Here is a 27,514-nt window from a genome sequence, read left to right as displayed (position 1 = left end):
GCAGAAAATGGAGATGCTGGAGACAAGTTTTTATGTTTGTCATGAGCTCATCTGCTCTGATTCCTATAAAGCCTAATGTTCCCATTGCTTGTCCTGCCAGTGGTTGGCAGCTGCAGGACTGTCTGACCTGGAAGGGACTTTGGATGCACTCTGCAGTTCCTGGTCCACTTCCCTAGTGAGATCTGTTAAGCAGTTTCTTGTTCGCTCATGAATTCCTCTTTTGCATCTGCTCTGTACCTAGTGACTAAGCACAGGGTCTGGGGTCAAACCACCTGGTTCAAACTCCAAGACAAGGCACTTAACTTTCCTGTGCTCTGCTCCCTCTTCTGAGAAGTGGTGATAACAATACTAATTCAAAGGGCTATTGAGCAACGGCTCAGCGAAAGGTGGCTGTGACTATCCTGCCGCTCTTCTGTCCCTGTGGAGGGTGGTTTGTTGAAGTATGCCGGTCGTGCCTCTCATGAGGGCCTGCGGTCGCGCAGTCGGCTCCTCTCCCTGGTAATCCCCAGAGCACAGGGTCAGTGGCCAGGTGGAAGTAACTGGGTGCTTATCTTTACTTCTGATTCACACAGAGTTTAGTAGTTCTTTTATTGTTTCATGTCAGTTACATTTGCCAAAACATCTGACACACTTATATCCCAACATGCATTTCCAGCCTGAACCCAGTTTAGACAACTAAGATATTGGCACATTCGTTGTGATCCTAGTATGGAAAATATTAAAGCGATTTTTCTTCCTTTGTAGCCGTATCGAACACCTCAAGTCCCAAAACGACCTCCTGACCATAACCCTGGAAGAATGCAAAAGCAACGCCGAGAGGATGAGCATGCTGGTGGGCAAATACGAGTCCAACGCCACCGCCCTACGGCTGGCCCTGCAGTACAGGTGGGGCGTGGGGCGGGGGGCGTGGGGCGGGGGGCGGGGGGCGGGGCCACTGTCCTGCAGAAATGTGTCCCTAGAAAGCGGGATTTTAGAATACTGTGGGGTTGGACCAGCAGATACTAGCATGGTACATATGGAAAACCAATGAGCACCCTTGTAACAATTAAGAAAGTTATAGAGTATTGAGGATGGTGTTAGTACACAGGTATGTTCTGCTAGTATATTCAACTTAAATATAATTTCACTCAAGTAACATCATTCAAAATATCAGGCTTTGTATTACATAGTCATTTGTTCTTTCCAGTGTTTATTCATATTCATCTAGGTTTTACATTGCTCTTAATCTGGTGCATTCTGTTTCCTCAACGTGCTATAGTTCTGCAGTGTTGCTTAAGAGTATCCATTTATTTTAAATAGCTGTATCCCCTGCATGAAGTTTAAAGATGGTTATTTTATTTACTCATTTCTGTAAAAGACTTTTGCACATTTTAACATTGAAGATAATTCTGTGGTAGATCTTTTAATGCAGATAATATCTTCATTCCTTTTAATATTTTCCTCAGGATAAAATTCCTGAAGCAGGGATTATAGGTCAAAGAATAAGAATATTTTCATAGCTCTTCAAGGCACACTGCCAGTTTTTTCCCCATTAAAAAAAGCCAATTTAAATAGCTACAATGCACTCATTGATGAACAAGTGGTATATGAATGTACCGCTTTAAAAAAAAATACAAGCCTGACTAGGAGGTGGCTCAGTGGATAGAGCGTCGGACTGGTATGTGGAGGACCCAGGTTCGAGACCCTGAGCTCGCCAGCTTGAGCGCAGGCTCATCTGGTTTGAGCAAGGCTCACTAGCTTGGGCCCAAGGTCACTGGCTCAAGCAAGAGGTCACTCGGTCTGCTGTAGCCTCCTGGTCAAGGCACATATGAGAAATCAATCAATGAGTAACTAAGGAACCGGAACAAAGCTTTGATGTTTCTCATCTCTCTCCCTTCCTGTCTGTCCCTCTCTGTCCCTCTCTCTAACTCTCTTTGTCTCTGCCACAAAAAATAAAAATAATATAAAATAAAACACAAAAAACTCGTAGACACAGACAACAGTATGGTGATTACCAAAAGGGAAAGAGAGGATATGTAGTGATGGAAGGAGTTGAGTTGAGGTGATAGACATAGTGCAGTGTACAGATGCTGTATCACAGAATTGTACACCTGAAACCTACATAATTTTATTAACCAATATGACTCCCAATAAATTCAATTAAAAGAAAAGGAGGCCCTGGCCGGTTGGCTCAGTGGTAGAGCATTGGCCTGGCGTACAGGAGTCCCGGGTTCGATTCCCGGCCGGGGCACACAGGAGAAGTGCCCATCTGCTTCTCCACCCCTCCCCCTCTCCTTCCTCTCTGTCTCTCTCTCTTCCCCTCCCGCAGCCAAGGCTCCATTGGAGCAAAGTTGGCTCGGGCGCTGGGGATGGCTCCATGGCCTCTGCCTCAGGCGCTAGAGTGGCTCTGGTCGCGACAGAGCAACGCCCCAGATGGGCAAAGCATCGCCCCCTGGTGGGCATGCTGAGTGGATCCTGGTCGGGCGCATGCGGGAGTCTGTCTGACTACCTCCCCATTTCCAACCTCAGAAAAAGAAAAAAGAAAAGAAAAGGATATACCGCTTTTATTTTCAGCCTCATCAGCTTTGGAATTTATTTTTAAACTACTGCTTTTTTTAATAGCTACAAAGCTATGCCTTATGATTGTTTTCATAGGTTTATTTTCTTAGTGTCGCCACTTAGGCATATTTGCCAGAATCTCAGAGTAATGACTGTATCTTACTCTTGGCATCCTCTACAAAGTTCAATATGGTTTTAAGAAACATTGTTTTTTCAAGAAACAGAAACCAAAATAGACAAGACCAAAGCTAGATAGCGTCATACTTGTTTACAAACACATCGAAGCCAACAGAGAACCCAGCGTGGATAACCCTGGAGACGGCTGCTCTGCACCACAGCCCCTTCCAGCCTCACGGGCGAAGTGGTGTCCCAGGGTCTCCGACCCGCAAGGAGGAGCTGCCAGCACCCACAAATAGTGCCTGGGCCCTTTTCCTTATCTCTCTGTAAAGGAAGATGAAAGTAAAGACAGTCAAAACACAGATGGTCTATTGACTAAGTGTTGAGCTGAGCAATATTTCCCCTGCTCAGCTTGGAGAAGCTAATCAGTTGTTTGCTCAGGGGGGATTTTTGTGGGCATCTTGTCCCAGACCACTCAGGCATTATACACGTGCTCCACCTCCTGTGCAGATGAGGGTCCATGTGGGGTCACCAGTGGCAACGAGAAAGGGATCGCTGTTTGATCCTCTACCTGAATTTTTTCTTTTTTAGAAATCCAAACTCAAACTCTTGTCGGAGATTTTGTTTCATGAGACAATTCCATAAGCATCTGACAGAACTGCGATAAAGGGAGCTGTCCCTGATCTGTGCTGCCCAGGGTGGCTACTGCAACCAAGGAACTGAATTCTTCATTTCACTTATTTATTATTTTTTTAATGACCACATGTGACTAGTGGCTACTGTATTGAATAGTGTAGATCTATGTCAAAATAGTCTCCTATCTGAGGTATAATATCAGTTGCTTCTTGTTACAGTAATATACTATTATATTAATATAGTATAACTATTATTATGTCACAGTTTTTAGGGTCAAGAATCTGGGAGTGATTTAGCTGGGTGGTTCTGACTCAGGGTCTCTGATGAGGTCCTGGTCGAGCCATCAGCCAGGACTTCGTCATCTGCGGCCTTCACTACGGCTGGCGGATGAGCTCTGAGAAGGCTCATCCCCAGTGCATCACTGGCTCTTGGCTAGAAGCCTGGGTTCCTCACCAGATGGGCCTTCCCATAGGGCTGCTCAGGTGTCTGCAGGACACGGCTCTGGCCTCGTGCAGAGAGGATGATGAGAGAGAGAAGGCGCAGGAAGAGAGTAACCAGAGTGGAGGTCACTGTGTTTCTTAATCTGATCTTGACAGTGAGCTGCCATCATTTCTGCCATATGCTTGTAGTCACACAGCCCAACCCTGGTTCAGTGTGGAACGGGACGACGTGAGGGGGTGGGTACCAGCATAGGAGGCCGTCTTCACCTTTCCCTCTTAGCGGGTCATCCAAAGGGCCACAAACTTGCCTCTCCCACGTCTATTGTTTCTTTTGTAATTTCTAGATCCCAAAGTTAAAAGGCGGGGGGCACAACATAGCAGAGCATGCCCCTGGCTCTGCGCAGGAGGCCCAGGGGCAGGTCTGAGGTGGTGGGACCCCGCTGCGGTGCTGAGGCTACCGCGGGCACCGGAGCTGAGGGCGCCGCGCTTCTGTTTCAGCGAGCAGTGCATCGAGGCCTACGAACTCCTCCTGGCGCTGGCGGAGAGCGAGCAGAGCCTCATCCTGGGGCAGTTCCGGGCAGCCGGCGTGGGGTCCTCCCCTGGTAAGTGTGGGCCGAGCCGTCCCTCTGCCTCATCTCGCCCCTGCCTCTGCTCTTCCGCCCCCTCCTCGGCTCTGGCATTGGAGCGAGCACCTCCGCACAACATGAAACGCGCTTGTCAAGTGTGTTTTTCATTTTTTTCCTCATGACTGAATGAGTAAATTGTTTATGTTGAATGCAGTGAGAAGTGGAGTGGAAACAGAATTACAGGCAAGTTAAAACAAACAAGCCCTCGTAGGGAACACACTCTCCCCTGCCGACAGTGGGGCCAGATGGAGCGCAGGCCCGCGTGTGATGCAGGGACGGCGTTTCCACGGCTCCTCTGTGACGCTGGCTGTAGATCCCTTTGCTGCCCGTGTGGCCTCTGTCTCCTCACGCAGCTTTTGTTGGTTGTGCTCTCCCTGCGGGCTTGTTCCTTCACAGAGTTTTGAAGCATGAGTACCCTCTGCCTTGTTTCCAGGTGTCTTCTGAGCACAGCGGAGATGGTTCCCACCCTGCTCTCGTTGGCCTCACAGAACACTGCCCCGCGGTGGGGCAGCCGGAGGGGGGGAACGCTTCCCCACCTCACCCCCCACCCCAAGGGCCGTGTGTCCTGCTGGCCTGATCTGTTCCTCCACACCCTCCCTGCCCCCACTCTGCCCCTCCAATTTAGAGTAACTAGAAGGAGTGTTAATTGAAAAAGACACAAGTGTGGCACCCTCATTAACAGCACTGGCTAGCCCTTCACCGGGGCTTGTGGCCTTGGGCCTGCAGTACGTGAGGTCGCCGTAGAAACCACGTGTGAGGAGAAAGGTGGGGGTGACCTTTAAGCGCCAATGCCTGGAGCCTACACTTTCTACCAGCGGCTTCTTTGGAGCAGTAACAGCAAGTGAACGGACGGCTGAAGTGCCAGGGTCACTCCCAAGCCAGGGAAGGGCGGTGTGGGCAGGGCAGCCGTCCCCAGCCAGGGGACCAGGCCATGCAGCACGGACTGGCTTGTCCTCAAGGCTGTGGGCCTGTCCAGGGCTGCATTCCGGACTCCCCTCGCAGAGAAGGTCATCGCCAGGCAGGGCAGCTCCGCAGTGAACCCCGTCCTTACCAGCGGCTCCCGCCGTGCGGGTCTCGCTTTTGCTCGGAACATGCAGATTTTTCCTCCTTCAGTTTTGACATGTGCCGGAATCTGAAGGAAATCTGAAAGAAAGGAAGTACCTGGGTATTAATTTCCTGCTTCTCATCCAAGTACCCAGCTAGGCAGCAGGCCTCTGTTTGAACGGGTGACCATCCTCCACTCCTCTCTTTGTTGTTTTGGGTTTTTTCTAAAATAGTATTTCCATCTCAGCCCAGAGGTAGAAACTCTGCCAGCATTTCCATTAGAAACCTCATTTTTTTCAGGGTCTTTTAACTGAACCATAAAACTTTATTCCTCATATTAAACAGATCCTGAGATGATCTTGGCCTGCTGTCAGGTTTTTTAATATATGTATTAAGAAACCCGATCAATTAAAGGGGAAAAAAAAATCAATCATCTCATTTCCAGTTTGTATCAGAGGAATGTTTTAAACCATTTTGTCCTTGAAAGGTACCTTTTATGAGGCATGTACCTACTCATCCCAGTTACTTGGTAGGGGCTGGAAGGGCTTAAATAAATCTGCATTTAAAATGCTTAAAATCCGTCATGAAATGCTCTGTATTTATCTAATCCTAGGTAGCTTGTGGATATATTTGTACAATGAGCCAGGCAGTAACATCATGCCTATTTCTCTGAATACAGAGAGCAGCCACTTGGTGAGATATATGGAAAATACTTTATTTTTGGAAAGAAGAAAGGCATGAGGGTTGTCAGAGAAATGGCCCGAGGGGGCCAGGGAGCCTTAGCCTGCAGGACAGGGGCACCCGGGGTTCCTCTTACTCTCCCTGAGGCTGAGTCTCCTTTGTCATTTCTAGATTCCAAGTTAAAAGCTTCCAGCAGTTCCCTGTTGAATCTCAATCCATCCCCCCCACATGGCAGTTGACCTATCATCTTGCCCTAAAGGCCGTATGGTTGCACAGCAAAGCCTACTGGCTTGTGACATTTACCTATACCACGCGTCCCCAAACTACGGCACACGGCCGCATGTGGCCCCCTGAGGCCATTTATCTGGCCCGCCACACTTCAGGAAGGGGCACCTCTTTCATCGGTGGCCAGTGAGAGGAGCACAGGAGGCGGATGCAGTACTGGAGTCCTGTATGTGGCTGAGCCGCAAAGCCTCACGGCTCCAGAAGCGCGTCATATCACTTGTTACGGCTAGCAGTGACAAATATGGAACCGGACATTGACCATCTCATTAGCCAAAAGCAGGCCCATAGTTCCCATTGAAATACTGGTCAGTTTGTTGATTTAAATTTACTTGTTCTTTATTTTAAATTTTGTATTTGTTCCCATTTTGTTTTTTTACTTTAAAATAAGATATGTGCAGTGTGCATAGATTTGTTCATAGTTTTTTTTATAGTCCGGCCCTCCAACGGTCTGAGGGACAGTGAACTGGCCCCCTGTGTAAAAAGTTTGGGGACCCCTGACCTATACTATCAATTGTTGTGGGTTTTTCCTTTGTTTCTTATCGATGGCACAGGTGCTCAGTACATTCATTCTAGATGATTTAGATGAGCCATTCTCAGACTGTGCCCTGGGCAATGAGAGGAGTTTCCTGGGAGCTCAGCAGTGGCTGTGGAGGGAGAGGGAGCTGAATGTATGACCCTACCCCTGCCCACTTCAACCAGGTCCACATTTACTATTTTTATATCTTGGGCTTTGGCGTAAGATTTTAATTGGAAATATTCCGAAGACCATGGATCTAGGCTGTAGGGATAGCAAACTAGTGACTTGTTTGACCAGTACGGTTTTTAAAACACAAGAATATGAGCATCTTGGGCAGGGAGTTCACTGGGTGGTTCTACGCTGTGTCCTCCACTCTCGATCTCTTGCCCCAGACCATCCCCTGGCTCCTGGAGGCCTTTGACCTCGCCACTGACCGCAGTGAAGCTGAGAGAGAGAGGTCAGGGATAGCATCAGCACAGAAAATGCAGAGCCAACCTAAATAACCTTACATTTCGTTTTAACCATGGAGTGTGTCACTCTTGCCTGCACAGCTCAAGCAGACTCAGGGGAGGTGCCGTGTTCCCTGAGCTCCCGGGCCCGCCCTCCCGCAGAAGTGCTAACACAGGGAACACTGGCCGAGCAGCAGCCTCGTGCCTGAGTGGGAGGAGAAGCCGGGAGGCTGGATGGTTAGAAAACCACAGCATGTTAGGGCTGGAAACAGACCTCAGAAATCACATTGGCCAGCCCTTCATTTGTTGATGAGGACAGTGGAGCCCAGAGCAGAGGAGTGCCTTCCTCAGTATAGCTTCTAAGTGACAGAGCCAGGCCCAGACATGGCCACCCCTGTTCCTCCCGACCACGACTCCTCCACCCAAGTAACTGAGACCCGGTTATCCAACTTGTTCCCAGGCCTGTCTTACCCAGACCTGTGTCGATTAATCCATTGGCTTCTCTCAGGAGACCAGTCGGGGGATGAAAACATCACTCAGATGCTCAAGCGAGCCCACGACTGCAGGAAGACAGCTGAGAACGCGGCCAAGGCCCTGCTCATGAAGCTGGACGGCAGCTGCGGGGGAGCCTTCGCCGTGGCCGGCTGCAGCGTGCAGCCCTGGGAGAGCCTGTCCTCCAACAGCCACACCAGGTGAGTGTCGGCCTTCCTGCTGCAACGTGGACATCTGCTCACTCGCTTGGCACGCAGGGACCCCGCTCTCGGGGACTGCGAGGCTGGGTGCGAGCAGAATTCTCTCCCGGCTTACAGCCTGCGCCATCCAGGGGTGTCCGAGAGTCCGAGAGAGAGGGCGAGAAAGGGCCTTCCCCCGTGGGGACTGCGAGGCTGGGTGAGAGAATTCTCTCCCAGCTTACAGCCTGCGCCATCCAGGGGTGTCCGAGAGTCCGAGAGAGAGGGCGAGAAAGGGCCTTCCCCCGTGGAGACTGCAGCCCAGAAAGAAAGGGTGATTTGTCCAAAAAAGTGGTGGGGACAGACCCTGGGTCTTCCTTCCTGTCAGGTGCTCTCTCTCCTGTTTTCCTCTGTTCTCCGTTTCTTTATAGTTCTTGATTTCTTAGAAGCGTTTGGGGTAGCTATTTGCTGCACATGGTCCCTGGTCACCCAGCATCCGTCCTGTCCCTTCCTCGTGTGCTCTGCCCTCTGTGTGCTCTGCCTCTGTGTGCTCTGCCCTCTGTGTGCTCTGCCCTCTGTGTGCTCTGCCCTCTGTGTGCTCTGCCTCTGTGTGCTCTGCCCTCTGTGTGCTCTGCCCTCTGTGTGCTCTGCCCTCTGTGTGCTCTGCCCTCATGTGCTCTGCCCTCTGTGTGCTCTTCTCAGGACTAGTAGCCTCCTCCGTCTCGTTGCTTTCGTCCATAGTGAAGCCACACTCACAGCATGTGCTTAACACACTCATGAGCCTGAGTTCAAGTCTGTTAATCTAGGAAACTGAAGTGAGGACTTGAAAAAGATCAGGAGGAACGCAGTGAAGACCTGCTGAGCATAATTTTCAGGAACTTTTGGATTCTTTTGGATGGGAGGGGGTCGATGAAACTTTGGAATGGAACCTTTGCTGGTGATCTTCTCCTTTCTTGCCAGAGAAACCCTAAGAACATGAATGCTTTCCCTTTATAGACCAGTCCCCAGTCTAGGAAGGACTTTGTAAGAAATTCTTATGTGATAACCAAATCTTAAAGACAGGAAGAGTAACTTACCCCCCTTTGCACAGGTAAAAAACTTTGGCTTAAGGATGTATAAGTGACCTGCCTAAATAAGGTCCTGTGGCCGATTAGGTCAGAGGGAAATCGGGACTCGAACCAGGACTTCAGCACCAAGCATGTTATTGTGTCCACTCTACTAGGTTGAATCTCATGACATTAAAACACAGTGTCTACTTGCAGATCAAGTGACTCAACACGTAAGGAGAGGTTGCCTCTCAAGAGCTGAAGGAGAAATACTGATGCTACTTGATACCTGAAAGCAAAGTGTCTCCATCTCTCCCCTGCAGGACACAGCCATCTGCCTAAGTGCATCCATTTACCTGTCCTGGCCCTGGTGCCTCAGGGAAGAGGACGTTCCCAATAGCGCACTTGGCCAGGTGCCCACAAGGGACTGACTTTGTCTCCAGCAACAATTGTCTTATTCAGTGAAGCACAGATTATAATTTTTTTTCTTAAAACCGGATTCTTCTGACTAAACACAGAAAGCAGATGCTCTTCTTAATGACATTTCCAGATGTGTGTAATCTATAATTTCCATGTTCATGTAGACTAGAATGCCATTCTCGTTTTGTCAGTGATCTTGTGCTGTTGAATTAACGAGCGTAAGAATTGCGACAGGAAGTGTGTGCTGTCTCAGTAGTTTATAAGAGGAATGTGACAGATTTTTGCTCACACCTCCCCAACCCCCCAAATAATTTTGTTTTAATCCAAACTAGAGGCAAATTTGGAATCAGTCAGGAGTTGTAATTCTCACCATTCATTTAGAGAAAATCCTGGTTCTGAAGTTTTGTTACATATACTTCAACATCTACAATCGATGAGCCTTTATTTCGAGGCACGTAGTTTTAGGTGATCTAGTTCTGCAGGTTGAGATCAGTTCAGCACCTAGTCTCCGTTTCAAGGACAACCACGCTAAAGTATGGCCCTTGAACTAATTTCAGTCTCAAATGGGTCTTCCCATCCAAGTACAGAGGACTTGCGCTTCGATTTCACTCCATTCTCCCTTTAAAATTCCTTTCACCCCCTCACGCTTGTCAGAGCAGCTCAGAGTGGACAAAAAGGAACCACACAGAGGGCCTTTGTGTGCACTCACGTTCTGAGGTCATGACACAACTAGACTGCTCTATGCTAAACATGGGCTCAGAAACCACCAACCGCTCATAACTATAATAATTTCGTTTGTAAATCTTGCTATTCCATTTAGACATTCTCCCATGTCACATTTATGGAAGAAAGAAAGAAAAGAAAGAAAGAGAGAGAGAGAAGGGAAAGGGAGGGAGAGAGGGAGGGAGAGAAAGAAAGAAGGGAGGGAGGGAGGGAAGGTAGGAAGGGAGGGAGGGAGGGAGGGAGGGAAGGAAGGAAAGAAAGAAAAGGAGCTTTCTGAGTTGGAGCTTCATGTGGCTCCCCCACTATAAGCAACTGGTATAAAGAATTCTAATCAGGCCTGACCTGTGGTGGCGCAGTGGATAAAGCATCGACCTGGAAATGCTGAGGTCACCGGTTCGAAACCCTGGGCTTTCCTGATCAAGGCACATATGGGAGTTGATGCTTCCAGCTCCTCCCCCCCCCTTCTCTCTCTCTGTCTCTCTCTCTCTGTCTCTCCCTCTCCTCTCTAAAAAAAAAAAAAAGAATTCTAATCAGAGCATTGGTCACCTGCTCCTCAGGGTCTCAGGAAAGGAAGGCCTTTCTGGCAGCACATGGACAGCTCCTGATGGCAAGAGAGTCAGGTTTTGGAAAGGAGAAGAGTAGAGACCAGCAAGGAGAATAAAAAATGGCAGCTAGCCCAGTAGTTGACTGTTGCCAGGAGCCCAGGAATGCTCACTGCTGTCTCACTCTTGAAAAATACAGCCACAGCCTCATCCAGAAGTGTAATTGTAATGGACAAAGTAACTAGTAATGTTGATGGGCTGGGTGGCTTTAGCAACATTATCGCAATGGAGAGGTAAATGGACTAAGTTGTTAGAAATAGGAATTCTTAATCAAATCCACCCTTTTTATCAAGCATCACAGTTTCAGTTCATTCAGTGGAAACACAATCATTGATCTCAATCTACAAAAGGGCAAGTATCCAAGACGGAATAAGCCCTGGCAGTTCTGCCCTCACAGAGACTAGAATAGGTCCCTTCTGCCCTCCCATCAGGTGGGGACCATGGTGAGCTGTGTGAGAATGGGGATTTCAGCCTTGTGGTGAGCCCTGGTCACTTCCAGGGAGCCAGGACCGTGCACACTCGGACGTATCCCAAATTGTCCTTCTACCTGCCCCACCAGTGCAATTTCTATGGGACCAATTCTAAGCAGAATGGGCAGGCTCAAAAATGGTGGATGTTTTGGGCCTTGGCCAGTTGGCTCAGTGGTAAAGCATTGACCTGGCATGTGGATGTCCTGGGTTCAATTTGCACTCAGGGCACACAGGAGAAGCACCCGTCTGCTTCTCCACCCCTCCCCCTCTCTTCTTTTTTCTCTCTCTTCCCCTCCTGCAGCCATGGCTCAATTGGAGCCAGTTGGCCCGGGGCACTGAGGATGGCTCCATGGCCTCTGCCTCAGGTGGTAAGAAAAGCTTGGTTGCTGAGCAATGGAGCAACACTTCAGAAAGGCAGAGCATCGCCCCATAGTGGGCTTGCCAGGTGGATCCCAATAGGGGTGCATGTGGGAGTCTGTCTGTCTGCCTCCCCTACTCTCACTGAATTAAAAAAAAAGAAGATGGGTGTTTCAAATGTCATCTAGCCCTCTGTGCACTATCCAAGTGCTCTGTGGCCGGTGTCTGAGAGGCCTGTCCCTCCATGCCGTTGCTAACACTAGAGCTAGATGTTTTTTCAGTTTGGCAACCTGTAGCAAAACAATGCCTTTAGTGTTTTCATTTACATCTCCTAATTATTAGTGATGTTGAAAATCATTTATAACACTTAATCTTCCTAACGCCAGGGACATCCTTAAGCAGCGCAGCTGCCAGCCAAGTGCAGTCTGTCCACTCCGGTATGTTACGAGAGACCAAACCAGGAAGAGGGTCTTTGCTTAATGGCATCTTTACAAACGGCTGCAGAAATGTCGGCTCTGTCTCCCCTGTGTCTCCGTGTCTCATTTGGACTCCCACTGTCAGCCAGGCCCTGTGGAGCTCTCTGGCACCAGGCAGTTTTTGAGGACTTGGGTCACCTGGCAGCAGGTTTTTCCACACCTGTATTTTGTTCCATCATTTTCCTTCATTTAACCCCCACTCCTCTTTCTAAAGAATTCTGATAACCATTCAAGAGCATTAAAGACCTCAGAAGTTTGAATTGTATTTAGTGGCTGTTAGTCCTTTGTGACAAAGAATTGGCATTAAAACAGAGAGAGAGGGAGAGAATGGGAGGATAATCCCAGCACAACGCTAATGAAGCAGGCAATTGACAACGTCCAGCCTTCTGCTTGTACTGAAGCCACTTAGGAATGACTTGGCCAAGTGTCACCTGGGCCAACCCCCTTCATTTGAAGTGTTCAGCAAAACAGAAGGCCAGTTTCATGTCACTTCCCTTCTGAAAACAGCCCCTGGATACAATAAGAGCTCACCTGGGCCAGGTAAAATGATAAAAAACTTCAGGAAAAATTTGTCTCTGGTTTTCAAGGCAGAGAAATGCCCTTCTAGCTTTTTGCCAAGACAAGATGAAGAAACTCAAGAAAAATGGGTTTTTCTTCTAAAAAGCAGGATGAGGAGTTGTCTTGAGTATAAGGATGGGACATGGTTGGGAGGGGCAGGTGGGGGTTAATTGAAATCAGTGGTGGTTTGGATCCACCTGTGTCCATGCCCCACGGTGGCCAGGGCAGGCGGAAGGGTGGGGCGTGCCAGGCCTGGCCAGTGCGTGCTTCCCCGGCTGCAGGCCACACAGGTCCGGTACGCCCAGAGATCCACAGAGCACAGCCAGCATGAGGGGCGCTAAGTAGAACACCACAGATGGGACACCCCCATGGGCCCTGGCCCAGCTCCTCACAAAACCAGAAGAAAACACAAAACAACGTGCTCCTCCACCATCCAGGGCGGGCTGGGCTGTCTCCATCTGCAGCCTTTCCACAGTTCCCCTCAGAGAATGTGTGCGGCCTCCCACCCCGCAAAGTGATTCATTCACTCTTGACAACTGAGATCATCCAGCATTCCAAGCAGGAGAGTTAATGGATGACTTAACCCTCGCCCAGTGCCAGCAGCAAGCCCCCAGGAGACTGGCAGCGTCTTTGTCTGCGGGAGGCCAGCAAAGGCCAGTGCTTCCCCTCCTGCCTCGTCATAATCATATTCCGCAGTGGAACATTAGGGCACAAAGCAGAGTGGTAATTAACCTCGCCTGGTCTGCTCCCCGCCGGGTGTCCTGAGAGGGAGAGGGGAGCCGGGGCTGCGGGGCTGTGGTCCTTATCTTGAAATTAAACTTTCCCCTGGTAAAAGCATTTTAAAGCTCTGAGCCTCACAGGGTAGGATCTTTGCAAGAAGCTCTTTTGTTCTTTTCTCATTTTCTTCCTTTCTGAACACTGTACCCTTAGCAGACATGGCGAAACAAAAGAAAAGCCCTCTCCACCTGGCCGGGGGATCGAGCCCCAGGCCCTAGTGGAGTCCAGGACGCCCCCGAGCCTGCCAGCCTCTGCCCACCCACCTTCGTGTCTCCCAGGTGGTTCGAGGCGGTTTCTCTAATGAGGTCAAGCACTGGCTGCCTTGCTTCTCCCTCAGACAGATTTTCTGGATGACCTGGCAGGTGTCTGGCATTGCTAGCAGGAGCTCCTCGTGTAGCGCTGGGTGCTGAGGGGCCTTTGGAACACCGCTGTTCCTCCTTCCCTAGAACAACTGCTCTGTGACAGAAATCTGCCTGCATCAGGGCCCATTGTCTCCTTTCCACAATCTGGTGACAGGGGACCTGTGAGGATCCCCACTCTACCGCAGCCCAGAAAGCTTGGGAGAGTCACTCCGGGCCATAAAGCTAGGTATGGTGGTTGGTGGAAGTGTATTTCCTCGGGTCTGTCTGATGTTGGAGACCTGATCGAGATCACTGGCTGGTGCATGCTCCCAAGAGCGTAGGGGCCTCTCCCTGAGAATTGGGCAGGGCTCCATGCCCTCACCAGCCACAGTGCAATGCCCACTTGTCCTTTGGGTAGACCGGTTGTTCTCAAACCTGGCTGTGCCTTACAGTCACTGGGAGGGTGCGTTAAAATACAGTTCACTAGGCCCCACTTGGGAGTTCCCAGTGCCTGCAGGTCTTGCAGGGGGGCCTGGGAATGTGAATTCCTACCAAGTTCCTGGGTCGCGCTGCTCTGTCCAGCCCAGTGGCTGCTCTCTGACAACCGCTGGGGTAGACCCGTCCTGCTAAGTGGAAAGCCGAACAAAATACTGTCACTCCAGTGCCTGCGGAATAGAGAACTCTAGCTTCTAGTGCTCTTTGAATTTTAGAAATTTAAGTGTACTCAGAGAAAGAGGGTGCTTCAAGTTTTGTTTCTTAATAAGTAGTCTGAAGAAAATACGACAAAAAGGTGACTTGGATAGTAAGTACACGGGTGTCAGGCATTCTGTTTTTCTGTATATTTAACATTTTTCAAAATAATTTGTAACGAAAGGAAGAACTGGGGATGGAAAAGGCACTTCTGGTCCTGAGTCCCAGCTCTGCGGGGTGGATGCCATCCCCGAAGCCTCCTCTGCGCTCGCTGGAAGGGCAGCGTTGGTATTCTCCAGGGCCTCGCTGTCCCAGCACAGCGGTCCTGGTGAGCACCTCTCACACTCGGCGGTCCTGGTGAGCACCTCTCACACTCGGCCCCGGGGGATGCTCTGTGAACAGTGCCGCCACTCGGTTTGCTTTCCTTTGTTTGCTCATTTGTCTGTGGAACATTAAGTGCTGTCCCTCTGTGTCGATGTGGGCGATGTGTGGTGTCCTACGTGGTTTTTCCTACCATTTATCTGTTGGCAGGCAGGCCTTAAGGTCTTGATTGCAGACTGCTGAGATACTGAGGGAGGGACCCTGGTTTCCCCCTTCAGTGAGACCCCCTTATTAGACGGGGACCATCTTCAGACACCCGCTGGGCTCCCTGGCGCCCTCTGCTGGGAATACTGTTCATTCTTTCATGCTTCTCTTAAAGCAGCCTCATTTTTCTATGAAACTGCACTTGAAGTGTTACAACTGGAGGCTGTTGCTTCTTCTCCCTTATTCTTTTTAAACGGAGCTTGAGAAAACACAGCCATGACATTAGTAATTGTACCCGTCTCCCTGCCTGCCCAGCTCTCGGCATCTCTCCCCGAGGTGGCTGCAGCAGCCCCGGTCTCCTCGTCTCAGTGCAGTGCTCTGGCCAGCAGCCAGGGCAGTCCCGTTGCAGAGCAGGGCTCATCCTGCCAGAGAAGAAGTTACAAAGCCCTACGTCGCCTGGCAGTGGCCCTGGGCCCTCCCTGCACACCGCCCTCCAGCCAGCTCCCCTCCTCCCTCTCCCTGCTGACCGCTGCAGTCGATCACCCTCCTGCGGGCCAGGCTGGCCACCGCGGGCCTCGCGGCTGCCGAGTCCTCTGCCTGGATCACTCCTCCTCCAAGGGTCCACGTGTCTCCCTTTCCTGCCTCCTTTCGGTCTGCTCAACGGGACTTCCTCAGGCAGGCCTTCCCTGCCGCTCCGTTCCGAAGATTAACCCATCTTCTTTTGCATTCCCTGTCACCGCCCCCTCCTCCCTGGCCTGTCTCACTGTCTGATGTCCCGTGTATTTCCCGTGCTGTCTCCCCACTAAAGCACGACTCCCGCGGGGGCAGAGGGTTCCCTGGGCTGGAAGAGTGCCCTGTAGTGGGTGCTCCGGTGTTCCGTAGAGAAATTGGTAATAGGTACACTTACTGACTGCTGGCTGTGTGCTGGGCACTATTCTCAACACTCAATTCTTCCCACAACCTTAGGGAGCATGGGCTGTGGTCACCTTCGTTTTGTAGATGAGGAAATGGGCACAGAGAGCTGAGGCCTGCCCCCTCCACAGCTACCAGGTGTGTGCGGTGCTGGGTCGCAGGTAAAGGTAGTGCCTCTGCAGTGGGTTCTCCAGGGCAATGGGACCACTAGGGGGGTGTGAATGTGCATATGCGGATGGAGAGAGGGACCCATTGATTATAAGGAACTGGCTCGTGTAAGGATAGGGGCTGGCAAGTCCTGAATCCGCAGGGCAGGCAGGCAGGCTGGAGGTCCAGGACGTGCCGATATTGCGGTCTTGAGTCTGGAGACTGGCTGGAGGCAGCATTTCTTTCTTTGGAGATCTCTGTCTTTTCTATTAAGGATTTCAACTAATTGGATGAGTCCTACCCACAAGATGAAGGCTAGTCTGCTTTACTTAAGGCCTTCTGATTTAAATGGTGGTCACATCCACGCACAACCTTCATAGCAGGATCTAAGATAGGTGCTTGGCCAAGCACTGGGCACCCTAGCCCCCGAGAATTTCTGGTGTCTGTGAGCTTCCTGTCCTAGTAGGAAGTTTTCTGACTTGAAGAACACCCCAAGCCGTAAGATACTCTCTTCCTCACATGCACGACCAGCTTGGAATGGCGCTTGGTTACACCTAGATTACGAGGAGAGTACATCTACTGCGTTGGGGCCTCGTCATACCTATTCCAATGTGGTCGAGGAGGGCAGGCTGGCTCAGGGCAGCCAGCCACCTGCGGCTGCCACCCCTCGCTCCTGGCACAGCTTGTAGTGATGGGCATCTTGGGAAGACAGCTCTGTGGAATGAGAAAGCTGTGGCCTGGGTCCAGTTGCACCAGTTTTCAGCCTCTTGACCAGACAAACCATTTAACGTCTCTGAGCCTCAGCTTCCAAATCTGTAATGACAGAGATGATAATGCCAGGCTGGCCTGTTTGATGAGAGTTCAGTGTGCGTCTGCTTGTTTCTCTGCCGTCATTCCGAAGCAGTTCTAGGAGAGCTGTGTCAAGCATAGCCAGGTTCGGTGTCAGTCCACAGAAACTGCAAGAGGTCCCTGCTGGCCTCACAGGCACAAGCACTGTCCTGAGCCACGGAGCTGCCTGCCCACTGCTGGGAAAGCCCAGAATGCTCTTGAGAGCCATAGCCTTCGTTTTCTTGTAGCGCTCACCCTTTTATGGCCAGGGTCCCCCAGAAACACTCATGGGCCACCATGTTGATGGACTGAGCCTTATTTCTGGTACCCTACTCAGTGTGGGTGGCCAAGGGCCCCGTGGACCAGTCTGAGTCCCTGTGGGGGACTTTATACTCAGTCGTGGTTTAGGAGAGGCCGGGGAGCACCCTGCTGTCTCCGTTGTTATGGCAGCAAAAGCACACTATGGTTCTCATGGTACACAGCCTCCCCCTTCACTCCTGCTGGTGTGGGCTCTCGCCCCAAAGGGACTGCTGTCTACAGCCAGAGACACGTGTGTGCACGTGTGAGCGTGTATATGCACACACGGGCTATAGAGCATGCCGTAGACACTTTGTTTTTTAACTTGTTTTGTTCCCTTAACGCATCCCTTTTTCAAAGTCCTGTCTACATATGACCTATTTTTATGACTCATGCATGATTTTTTATCCTATTTCCTCACTTAAAATATCTCCACCATTGTCATAATTATTACTACTCTGATGGCCACTTAATTTCCCTTCTTTTGCCCTGTACTGTAATTCACTAAACCCTGTATTCCATGGAACATCTTTGTACGTGTGTATCTTGTTGCTTCTCTGGAATTTTTTTCTTAGAATTCACTCCTGGGGTCCACACTGTTGTGTTAATATTTCTGTCATTCTTTATGTTTATGTCCTAAAGGGTGGTATCAGTTTACTATGCCATGAAAAATGCTTTTCTTTTTTCGGACTGCCACCTAAATGCTGTTGGAGAGATGGGTGTGAAAGAGAGTGGGGGAACAGCACCTGTTAGCTCTGACTGGGAAACGAGATGGGTTTCTTTGTCTGCTCAGCACCACCAGCTCCACCGCCAGCAGCTGCGACACGGAGTTCACGAAAGAGGACGAGCAGAGGCTGAAGGATTACATCCAGCAGCTCAAGAACGACAGGGCCGCCGTCAAGCTGACCATGCTGGAGCTGGAGAGCATCCACATCGACCCCCTCAGCTACGACGTCAAGCCCCGGGGAGACAGCCAGCGGCTGGACCTTGAAAATGCTGTGCTGATGCAGGAGCTGATGGCCATGAAGGTATCCCTGGGGCGGGCCTGTTTGAGAACCTGTTTCCATTTACTCCACTGTCATTGGCAGGAAGACAACAGGGCCCCTGTACACAGGTCCGCCCCATTCGTGCTCAGTCGCCTCTCCTCAGAGGAAAGCCAGAGCCGCATTTGTAGACAAGGGCAGTACTGACCCTAGTCAGGTGGCTCACTGGATAGACTGTGGTCACAGAATCTCGAGGTCACACGTTCGATCCCTGGTCAGGGCACATATGGGAAGCAACCAGTGAAACAACTAAGTGAAACAACAAGTTGATCCTTCTTTCTCTATCTCCCCACCTCCCCTCCCTCCCCACCTCCCCTCCCTCCCCATCTCTCCTCCCCTCCTCACCCTCCCCACCTCCTCTTCCCTCACTCCCTCTTTTCCCCTACCTCCTCCCTTCCCTCCTTTCTCTCTAATCAATGAAAAAAAATTTTTGAAAAAGAAAAAATAAGAACAGCCCTAATGTGTCAGGAGGCCACTTGGGCTGGCATGTTCCTGGAAGAGAGAGTTGAACTTTTGAGAGTGCCCAGGGTGCCCCACCTGGGGACGCCTCCTTCTGCAAGAGAAGCCCCCTCAGACCAGAGGCTGGGGCAGCCTCTGTCCGCTGTGAAGAACCCCGTTTCCAGGAGCTTACACGTACTTCTCGGGTTGATTCTGGTGTTGACGTGCGGCCAGGGAGAGCAGGTGGAGCCAGGTGCGTAGGTGCAGAACTCAGGAGAGCCTGGCTGTCTGACACCCTGTCCCTTGGGGGCTGCACGGACGCTGTCAGGTCGGAACGCCCTCCGGCGAGTGTGCAGGTTTGTGTGCTGTTCGGGTTAGTGTTTCCTGATGAGACCCTGGGTGTTTCCCCAGCTAGCTGAGTTGCCTGAAGCAGGGGGTGCTTTCTTAGAAAACTGGTGCCCCCGCTGGGATGTGGTTAAACAGCCACCCTTCATCAGGACACACTTGGCTCATTTCTGGCCAGGGTGCCAAGCACTAGGCCTTCACCTGCTCCATGCTTTCTCAGAAGACAGCTGTGTATGATAAGGAATCTATCTAATATTTGTTCCTAGTTCCTGACTCAGAGTTTCAAAGACCCTTGGAATTTCCTGAGTGACAGAAGGGTCTTTGTTATGCTAATGGGGTGACTTGGTAGGTCCCAGACAGCATGTGTGAGAGTCAACACTTTCAGCCCCTTGACCTCCAGGGAGGGGAGAATGGAGATCGAATTCCATTGTGTGGCCAGTGGTTTAATCAATCGTGTCATGATTGATAAAATAAAAACCCTGTACACCAGAGCTGAGAGAAGCTGCCTGGCTGGTGAGCACATCGATGAGCCACGAGAGTGACCCGCCCTGACTCCATGGGAGAGGGCGCCGAAGGTCTGCCTTCCAGGCATATCCTGTATGCACCTTTTACAATAAAATTATAATCCTAAGGATAGTGCTTTCCTGAGTCCTGCAAGTCGTTCTAGTACGCTATGGATCCTGAGAGGATTGCGGGAACCCCATAGTCATAGGTGGTTGGTGAGAAGCACAAGTGGCCTGGGCCCCCCTCACCCCAAGACTGTGGCTGGCGTCTGGAGTAAGGGTGGTCTGTGGAGGCCTGTGCCCTTAACCTGTGGGGTCCATGAGACCCTGGGAAGCTCACATCAGAGTGGTGCTGTCTGTATCCAGTGACTGGGAATGGGACAGCCGCCCACCAGGGGCTGCTCGTGTGCTGCCTGCTCTCAGGCCCTGGCTCCTGCAGGCCTGGGCCCGCACAGGACTCTGCTGCCTGCTCTCGGGCCCTGGCTCCTGCAGGCCCGGGCCCGCACGGGACTCTGCCGTCCGCTCTCAGGCCCTGGCTCCTGCAGGCCCGGGCCCGCACGGGACTCTGCCGCCTGCTCTCGGGACCTGGCTCCTGCAGGCCTGGGCCCGCACGGGACTCTGCCGCCCGCTCTCAGGCCCTGGCTCCTGCAGGCCCGGGCCCGCACGGGACTCTGCCGCCTGCTCTCGGGACCTGGCTCCTGCAGGCCCGGGCCCGCACGGGACTCTGCCGCCTGCTCTCGGGACCTGGCTCCTGCAGGCCCGGGCCCGCACGGGACTCTGCCGCCTGCTCTCGGGACCTGGCTCCTGCAGGCCCGGGCCCGCACGGGACTCTGCCGCCTGCTCTCGGGACCTGGCTCCTGCAGGCCCGGGCCCGCACGGGACTCTGCTGCCGGCTCTCAGGCCCGTGGCTCCTGCAGGCCCGGGCCCGCATGGGACTCTGCCGCCTGCTCTCGGGCCCGTGGCTCCTGCCGCTCTCAGGCCCTGGCTCCTGCAGGCCCGGGCCCGCACGGGACTCTGCCGCCTGCTCTCAGGCCCTGGCTCCTGCAGGCCCGGGCCCGCACAGGACTCTGCTGCCTGCTCTCAGGCCCGCACGGGACTCTGCCGCCTGCTCTCAGGCCCTGGCTCCTGCAGGCCCGGGCCCGCACAGGACTCTGCCGCCCGCTCTCAGGCCCGCACGGGACTCTGCCGCCCGCTCTCAGGCCCGCACGGGACTCTGCCGCCTGCTCTCAGGCCCTGGCTCCTGCAGGCCCGGGCCCGCACAGGACTCTGCCGCCTACTCTCAGGCCCGCACAGGACTCTGCTGCCAGGCTGCTGACTGGGAAGCTGGAGCGGAGCCCCGTTCCCTAACCTCCTTTCCAAACTCCACCCTCCTGTGTGCAAAGGCCTGACTTTCAGGGCCTTGGATTTTGCGGGGTCCCTGGCTTCCAGGTGTTGAGACCTGAGGGAGGGCTCTCGGGCTGAAGCCCAGTCCCGGTCAGTCTGAGAACCTGAGACTGGTTGTCCGGCCAGTGTGGATCTCAGTGGTGCCGAGTTAATCTGTAACTGGACTCTCCTGTTGGCACCAGCACTCCTCAGAAGAAAGAGCAGGCCCGCTGCTGGTCACCCCACCTTCGTAGAGGAGAGAGGAGCCGTCAGCAGCGGTCACTCAGGGTGACGTGCTCAGCAAGCATTTCACCGCCCTCAGTGGTGCTCAGGCGTGAGTCTCGGTGAAGCCTGGGAAGACCTTGGCCAGTGGAAACGGATACAGGAATCACACCGTGTTTCCAAGCTGGCTTATCTGGGTCCCACCCACTCGGCTCAGACTTCTGTGCCCTCTGGGGAACCTCCCGCAGTGCGGCCGATCTCCCCGCATTGCCCGGGAGCCCAGCATTGGGTCCATAACCACAGCACCAGCACCGTGTTAGCCTCATCGGGCGCCCCCTGTGTGGGGCTTCGTGCCCTGTGGCATGAGCTGTAAGGCTGCACTTCCACTGCTCATTTTAAACTTTAACCGTGTTTCCTTTAGTCAGAGACTAAAAAGCCTTTTCATTTTTAACCTTTTTTTTAAATTAATTGATTTTAGAGAGAGTGAGAAACATTAATTTGTTGTTCCACTTATTCATGCGTTCATTGGTTGATGTGTGTGTGTGTGTGTGTGTGTGTGTGTCTATTTTTCTGAAGTGAGAAACGGGGAGACAGAGAGACAGACTCCCGCATGCGCCCGACCAAGATCCACCCAGAATGCCCACTAGGGGGCGATGCTCTGCCCATCTGGTGTGTTGCTCTACTGCAACAGGAGCCATTGTAATGCCTGGGGCAGAGGCCACAGAGCCATCCTCAGTGCCCAGGCCAACTTTGCTTCAATGGAGCCTTGGCTGAGGGAGGGGAAGAGAGAGACAGAGAGAAAGGAGAAGGGGAGGGGTGGAGAAGCAGGTGGGCGCTTCTCCTGTGTGCCCTGGCTGGGAATCAAACCCAGAACTTCCACATGCTAGGCTGATGCTCTACCACTGAGCAAACCGGCCAGGGCCATTGGTTGATTTTTATATGTGTCCTGACCAGGGATCAAACCCACAACCTTGGTTTTTAAGGATGATGCTCTAATCAACTGAGGTACCTGGCCAGGGCCAACGATTTCTTTTTATATGTTCAAGTCAATATTTTGTGCAATAAATTCAGTGTTATTCTAGCCAAGAAAGTGTTTGGTGGAATGAAAGCACTAATACTCCCTATGCTGCTTGAAAATAAAAGGTGGACACATCATATAAATTTTCTAAACGAGTAGAAACTATAAAAAGCTTGGAGAGAAATAACTCATTATATCATGATCCAAGAGCGGCCATTACTCGTGCTCTGGCTTGGCTCACTGGTCCCTTCCTGTGCGTGTTTTGAAGGCATACATCAGAGTCATCACCCTTCCCTGTGACACCTAGCAGTGTGCTCGAAGATTCACACTCACCCGTACCAAATGCACTTGCAGAAGATTATGTTGGATTTCACCATTTTGTTCTAGACTACAGCTGCTGAAAAACTCATGTTTTCTGGGTTATTTTACCTCTTGCATATGATCTTTAGTAACCACCTTTTCATTTCCAGTGACTGACTTGGTTCCTTTTTGAATCCATTCTTCTTTTTTAAATATCCTATTCTTTTATTGCGACTCCTCTTTCTTTATCTGTGTTTTGAATATTTATTTTCTCATTTTGCACTTATTATTTCCAGGTCTCGTAGATGCTGATTCTGCCTCTACATGAATCATTTCTATTTTCCTCTTTGTATTTGGGGGAGACCGTTTGCACCAGTTTATCTACAGTGAGGCTGTGTCTTCCATGGGCCCTATGGTTCTGGGTGGTAGATGTCCCCACGTGGTGGTTCTGTGTTTGGGTCTTTTGGGACCTGTGGGCTTAAGAGATTTAGGATTAGTTTTTGTTACCCTTTTGGCTCAGGATTCCTGTTCCACATCCACACATGACACAAGCCTGTGGTTCCAATTCCTTCAGAGGCTTTTCTTTCTTTCCCCACCCAGAGCCAGACTGATGACAAGCTTCCTTGCCTCATCCCTGGAAAGGAAAACTCCTAGTCTCCTGCTGGGCAGCACTGTGAGTGCCCTGCTCACGTTGGGTCTCAGTTCGGGCCCTTGCCCCGCCCCCGCAGAGGTCTGAACGCCCAGGCGCTGGGGCCTCCCAGCCTCGGAGCCTCTGCTGGCCGACACTATAGCCACCTCCCCTTTCCCCTCGAGCAGCCGTTCCCTCTTCAGTTTCTGGCACCCTTCCTTCCTTCCCTCAAGCTTGCATCTATTTGTTTGTTCTGGATATAACAGTCCACATTAACAGCAGCCTGTGTTTCCAGAACCTTCAGAATCTGCTGCTTTTGGCAAATGATTAGAAGGGTTTTGTGTATGGAAACCTTTCATTCTGGTTTTCTGTCTGTTTTATTTATTTTATTTAATTTATTGGGGTGACACTGACTTCTGTCTCACCTTTAGGAAAGGTGTGGCATCTTCCTGTGAGCAGTCCCTGAGCACGTTGCCTTGCCCACGTCGAATGCCTCCCAGCCCCGAGGATTACAGGCTGTAATGGGGCCCGCTAAGTCCCCACCCCCGCACTGAAGGGCAAGAACATCTCCCCCAGCGCTGGGTTATTCAGGCAGCACACCAGGCCTGTGGTTTATTGTCTCAGATCAGGGTGACTCCAGGGGTGACCAGAATTGGTGACCATGGTAAATCCCTCTCAAGGCAGGGATTCAGCATTATGAAGACTCCTCTTAAGTAAGATTGTAGAGATAGCTGGGGACACTGAACCGTGGTCGTGTGGGGGTGGGCTCACCCTCCAGCAGAAGTGAGGTGACGACAGTCATGCATGGGCTGACCTTAAAAGGAGGCGGGGCAGGGGGCAGGGTTAGCGGGGTGGCTAAGGACCTGGGCTCTGAGCCAGGAACCTGGGTACAGACTCTGGCTCCACAGTTCAACCAGGGAGAGCGAGCAGATGGGCTTCTCTCTGCACACCTCCTTTTCCCATCCATACAAGGAGGTGCTCTTACTACCCATCTCAGGTTGGGAGCATTAAACAACTGACTTTGTATAAACATCTGAAACATGCTCACTAAGTGCTGGTGGTTATCATTGTTGTCTGGCTCCTCGTCTCATTGTGGAGTTACTACTTATTCTCCAGCAGAAACTCAGATACCTTGAGAAGTTACTCATCAGTCAGTGACCTGTAAAGGACTGTTTCTATTGATTTCACTTGGGCTCCCTAAAGCGGGCAGGAGCGGGGAGGGGTGGCCCCATTGCTGTAGCTGCTCCCTTCCTGCTGACTCAGGCTCAGGGCACCAAGGTTGCGGTCAGGGGTGATTGCATATATGGATTGGTACCACGGAAAGTGGAAAGGGAAACGGGAGCCGGCAGGGACCTGGTCAGACCCAGCCGTGTGGGGGCGCCTCCTGTGTAACCTCTTTGGCTGACAACGCTTGGCCTCTGCACGCAGGAAAACGGGTTCCCAGCAAAGCAGCGGCGCCCTTGGTGGGCGGGGCATTCCAGCCATTAGGAAGTTTCTCCCGGTAGCGAACCACAGTCTGCTTGCCTGTGTCGTCTACGCATTAATCTCAGTTCTGGGCCGTAGAGTGACACCACACAGGGCTCTGTCTGCATGTCAGCCCTTCACCTGTGTGGAGACAGCTGTCCCATCTCCTCGCCGTGGTCCCAGCTGCAAGGGGCTGACTCCAGCACAGGTCCCGGGTTACGCCACAGACCCCGCCCACTGCCCCACCTTCCCGCGCCCGGCGGGCTCTCACAGCTGGAGCGCCTCCTGTGCTCTCTCCGCAGGAGGAGATGGCCGAGCTGAAGGCCCAGCTGTACCTGCTGGAGAAGGAGAAGAAGGCCCTGGAGCTGAAGCTGAGCACGCGGGAGGCCCAGGAGCAGGCCTACCTGGTGCACATCGAGCACCTGAAGTCCGAGGTGGAGGAGCACAAGGAGCAGCGCATGCGGTCCCTCGGCTCCACCGGCAGCGGCGGCAAGGACAAGTCCGGCAAGGTAGGGCCGGGCGGGGGACCCCGGGCTCGGGGGCTCTTCGGCGGGGGTCCCGCTATCTCTGCCCGGTGCATCTACCCAGGAACTGCAAGCCATCCCAGTTATCTAAAAGAGGGTGACATTTGAGTATAAAGAAACCAAATGTACATTTTTTAAAACCTCCCTGTGTGTCATGGTGGAAATCGTTGTCACGTATCATGTCTTACCAGGGAGTGATCTGTGCAGCTGCCCAAAGGTCTAATGCCAGTTTCACCTCCTGTGTCCCTCCCGATTCACACAGCGCCGTCGTCAGTGAATCACTTCTGTTCCAGTCACACACAGCCTCGAGGAGGGCAGCGTTCTCCCCAGTTACAGGAGGACAGTGAAGCTCAGAGGAAGTAACAGGCCTCGGGGCTAATCAGTGGCAGAACCCGGATTCAGCCCCTCTTGGACTCGCAGGCCCTCCTCCTCTTGTTCCTCTGCCTCCTTGGCTTCTGCTGGCAGTTCCGCCGTCAGCGAGGAGGGCAGAGGAAGGGGAAGGACTCCTCACCAGATATCACAGAGTAGCTCGCTGTCGGGTGACGTCAGCTTGCGGACACATACTCCCATTAGCCCACAGTCTTTTTTTCCCCTAGAATTCAAGCTCATTCCATCATACTGCATTTCAGAATTATTTTAAATACTGCATTAGAGGGAAAGAAAGCTTTGGACTGAATTATATTCCTAGATCCAGGGCACTGAATTCTGTGCGTTGGATTTTCTGTTCCTCATAGGCGCTAGCTTCCCTTGATCCCAGTTTGTTTCAGGTCCGAGACCCCTGGGCACATGCTGACCTGCTGGTCTAACGAGCAGCTTCGGGCAGCCCAGTGCGGGGTGTCTCCTGGCAGTCGTGCCCCTGAGAAAGGAGCCACTTGCTGATGCCATGCGGCAGTGAACTGTCCCTTCCTAAATAGCTAAGAACTTTGGAGCATGCTTCACAAAGGGCCACAGCCGCACTCTACCCACCTCTCCCCTACTGAGGGGCCAAGGGCGTCCAGAATGTGGCCCCAGCTGGGCCCACTCTCCCAGGACCCCAGCTGCCTCTCGGTCAGTTTCCCGTTCACTTGATAAGTGGGATTTGGTCCTGGGGAGGCGCTGGCGGCAGTTCCAGTGTCCACTCCAGGGAGGGGACACTGACAAGCAGCTAGAGGATCAGAACAGGGACAGCATGTTCTGAGGGCGAGGATCGGGTCCCAGTGTGATGCGGGGCCACAGGCCTGACCCAGAATTCAGGTCTGGAGATTCGGGACAGGTCTCCTGAGCTCAGAGCCAGCGGAGAGCAGGAGCTGGCCTGAAGAGGGCGGGCGGGGAGAAGAAGGAAGCCCACTGGGCCCACGGAACACGCGGAGGGCAGAGGAAGTGGAACACTGGCTGGAAGGGTCAGCCAGGGTTGCTCTCCTGAAGACTGCGGGGAGTTGCTGAGGGGTCTGCCCAGGGTCTGCCATTGAGGTGACACAAGGGCGCTCTGGGAAGGTCTGTGTGGAGTGCCCTGTGAGACCCTCTGCCCCGCGTGGGGGCGGGCGGCTGCACACAGCTCTTTCACAAGGTAGCTCCCAGGCGCGGGGAGAGGGGGCTTCTGTTCCCTGCCAACACTGTAAACATCTGTGCAGCGCCTCTTGAGTTCGCTAGCGGTCACTTGGGGGCAGGGCCTGAGACAGCTCCAGTGTCTGTGTGTGCTGAGGGTGTGGTGGAAATGGACTTACAAGGTTCTGGCCAGAAGGCCCAGGCACTGAGCATTTTCTCTAGTTCTTGGTATTTGTTTTGACTGGGGGAAGCACTGTATTTTGTGGAATGGCTTCAAAGTACAGCAGTCTCTCTGATGGTAAAGACCAGATGATTATTTTTTTAACATTAGAGTAAGGAGTACTCTATACTTTATAAGGGTACCTTGGGTTGTTTAGGTAACGAAATTAGAGTAGGCTTTTTCTCTTTCAAATATCCGAACCATTTACTATTTCAGTAAAATCTCCCTTCTGGGCTGTTCATTTTTCTTACGTGTTGGTAGATGAAGCAGATTGTCCAGAGCCAGGGCTGGGAGACTGTCAAGAGTCACATAGTCAACATTTGGGTTTACAAGCCACACGGCCTCTGCAGCAGCTACTTAACTCCTGCCGCAGTAGAATTATGGGAAAGCTGAGAAAATACAGACACAGATGGGTGTGGCGGTGTTCTCATAACTATTTGTGGACACTGAAATTTGAATTTCATATCATTTCTACACATCACAAAATATTCTTTTAATATTTTTTTTCATGATTTTAACAATAGAAAAACAATTCCTAACCCGTGGACTTTATGAAAACAGGTGGCAGGCCAGCTTCGGAGCTGCAGCATCCACTCTCGCTCCAGGGGGTAGGTGTCCTGCTTGGTTTAGAACTTTCCCCCCTCCAGCCAACACGCTAGAACCCAGGTCTCAGCTGAGCTGCGTTCGGCTTTTGCACATTTGTGTCTGTGCATCAGGGATTACTGAGCATGCTCAGTATGAGGCAGAGCCGTC

At 52.1% G+C, this 27,514-nt stretch overlaps 1 protein-coding gene across 3 annotated transcripts in view; it reads left to right on the top strand.

Annotated features, from left to right (window-relative positions):
- MCC (MCC regulator of WNT signaling pathway) overlaps positions 1-27,514 on the top strand; it is a 521,764-nt gene that overhangs the window by 458,908 nt on the left and 35,342 nt on the right. For all 3 annotated transcript variants that reach the window (XM_066382027.1, XM_066382028.1, XM_066382029.1), the window contains 5 exons: positions 745-885; positions 4,230-4,333; positions 7,842-8,025; positions 17,964-18,198; positions 24,796-25,002. In XM_066382027.1, the coding sequence (XP_066238124.1) occupies positions 745-885; positions 4,230-4,333; positions 7,842-8,025; positions 17,964-18,198; positions 24,796-25,002 (871 nt within the window). The remainder of the gene's footprint in view (positions 1-744; positions 886-4,229; positions 4,334-7,841; positions 8,026-17,963; positions 18,199-24,795; positions 25,003-27,514) is intronic.

Source organism: Saccopteryx leptura, chromosome 4 (genome assembly GCF_036850995.1).
Source record: "Saccopteryx leptura isolate mSacLep1 chromosome 4, mSacLep1_pri_phased_curated, whole genome shotgun sequence".
NCBI classification, from domain to species: domain Eukaryota; kingdom Metazoa; phylum Chordata; class Mammalia; order Chiroptera; family Emballonuridae; genus Saccopteryx; species Saccopteryx leptura.
Note: the sequence above shows the minus strand (reverse complement) of the source record. Positions and strands in the feature narration are given on the sequence as shown.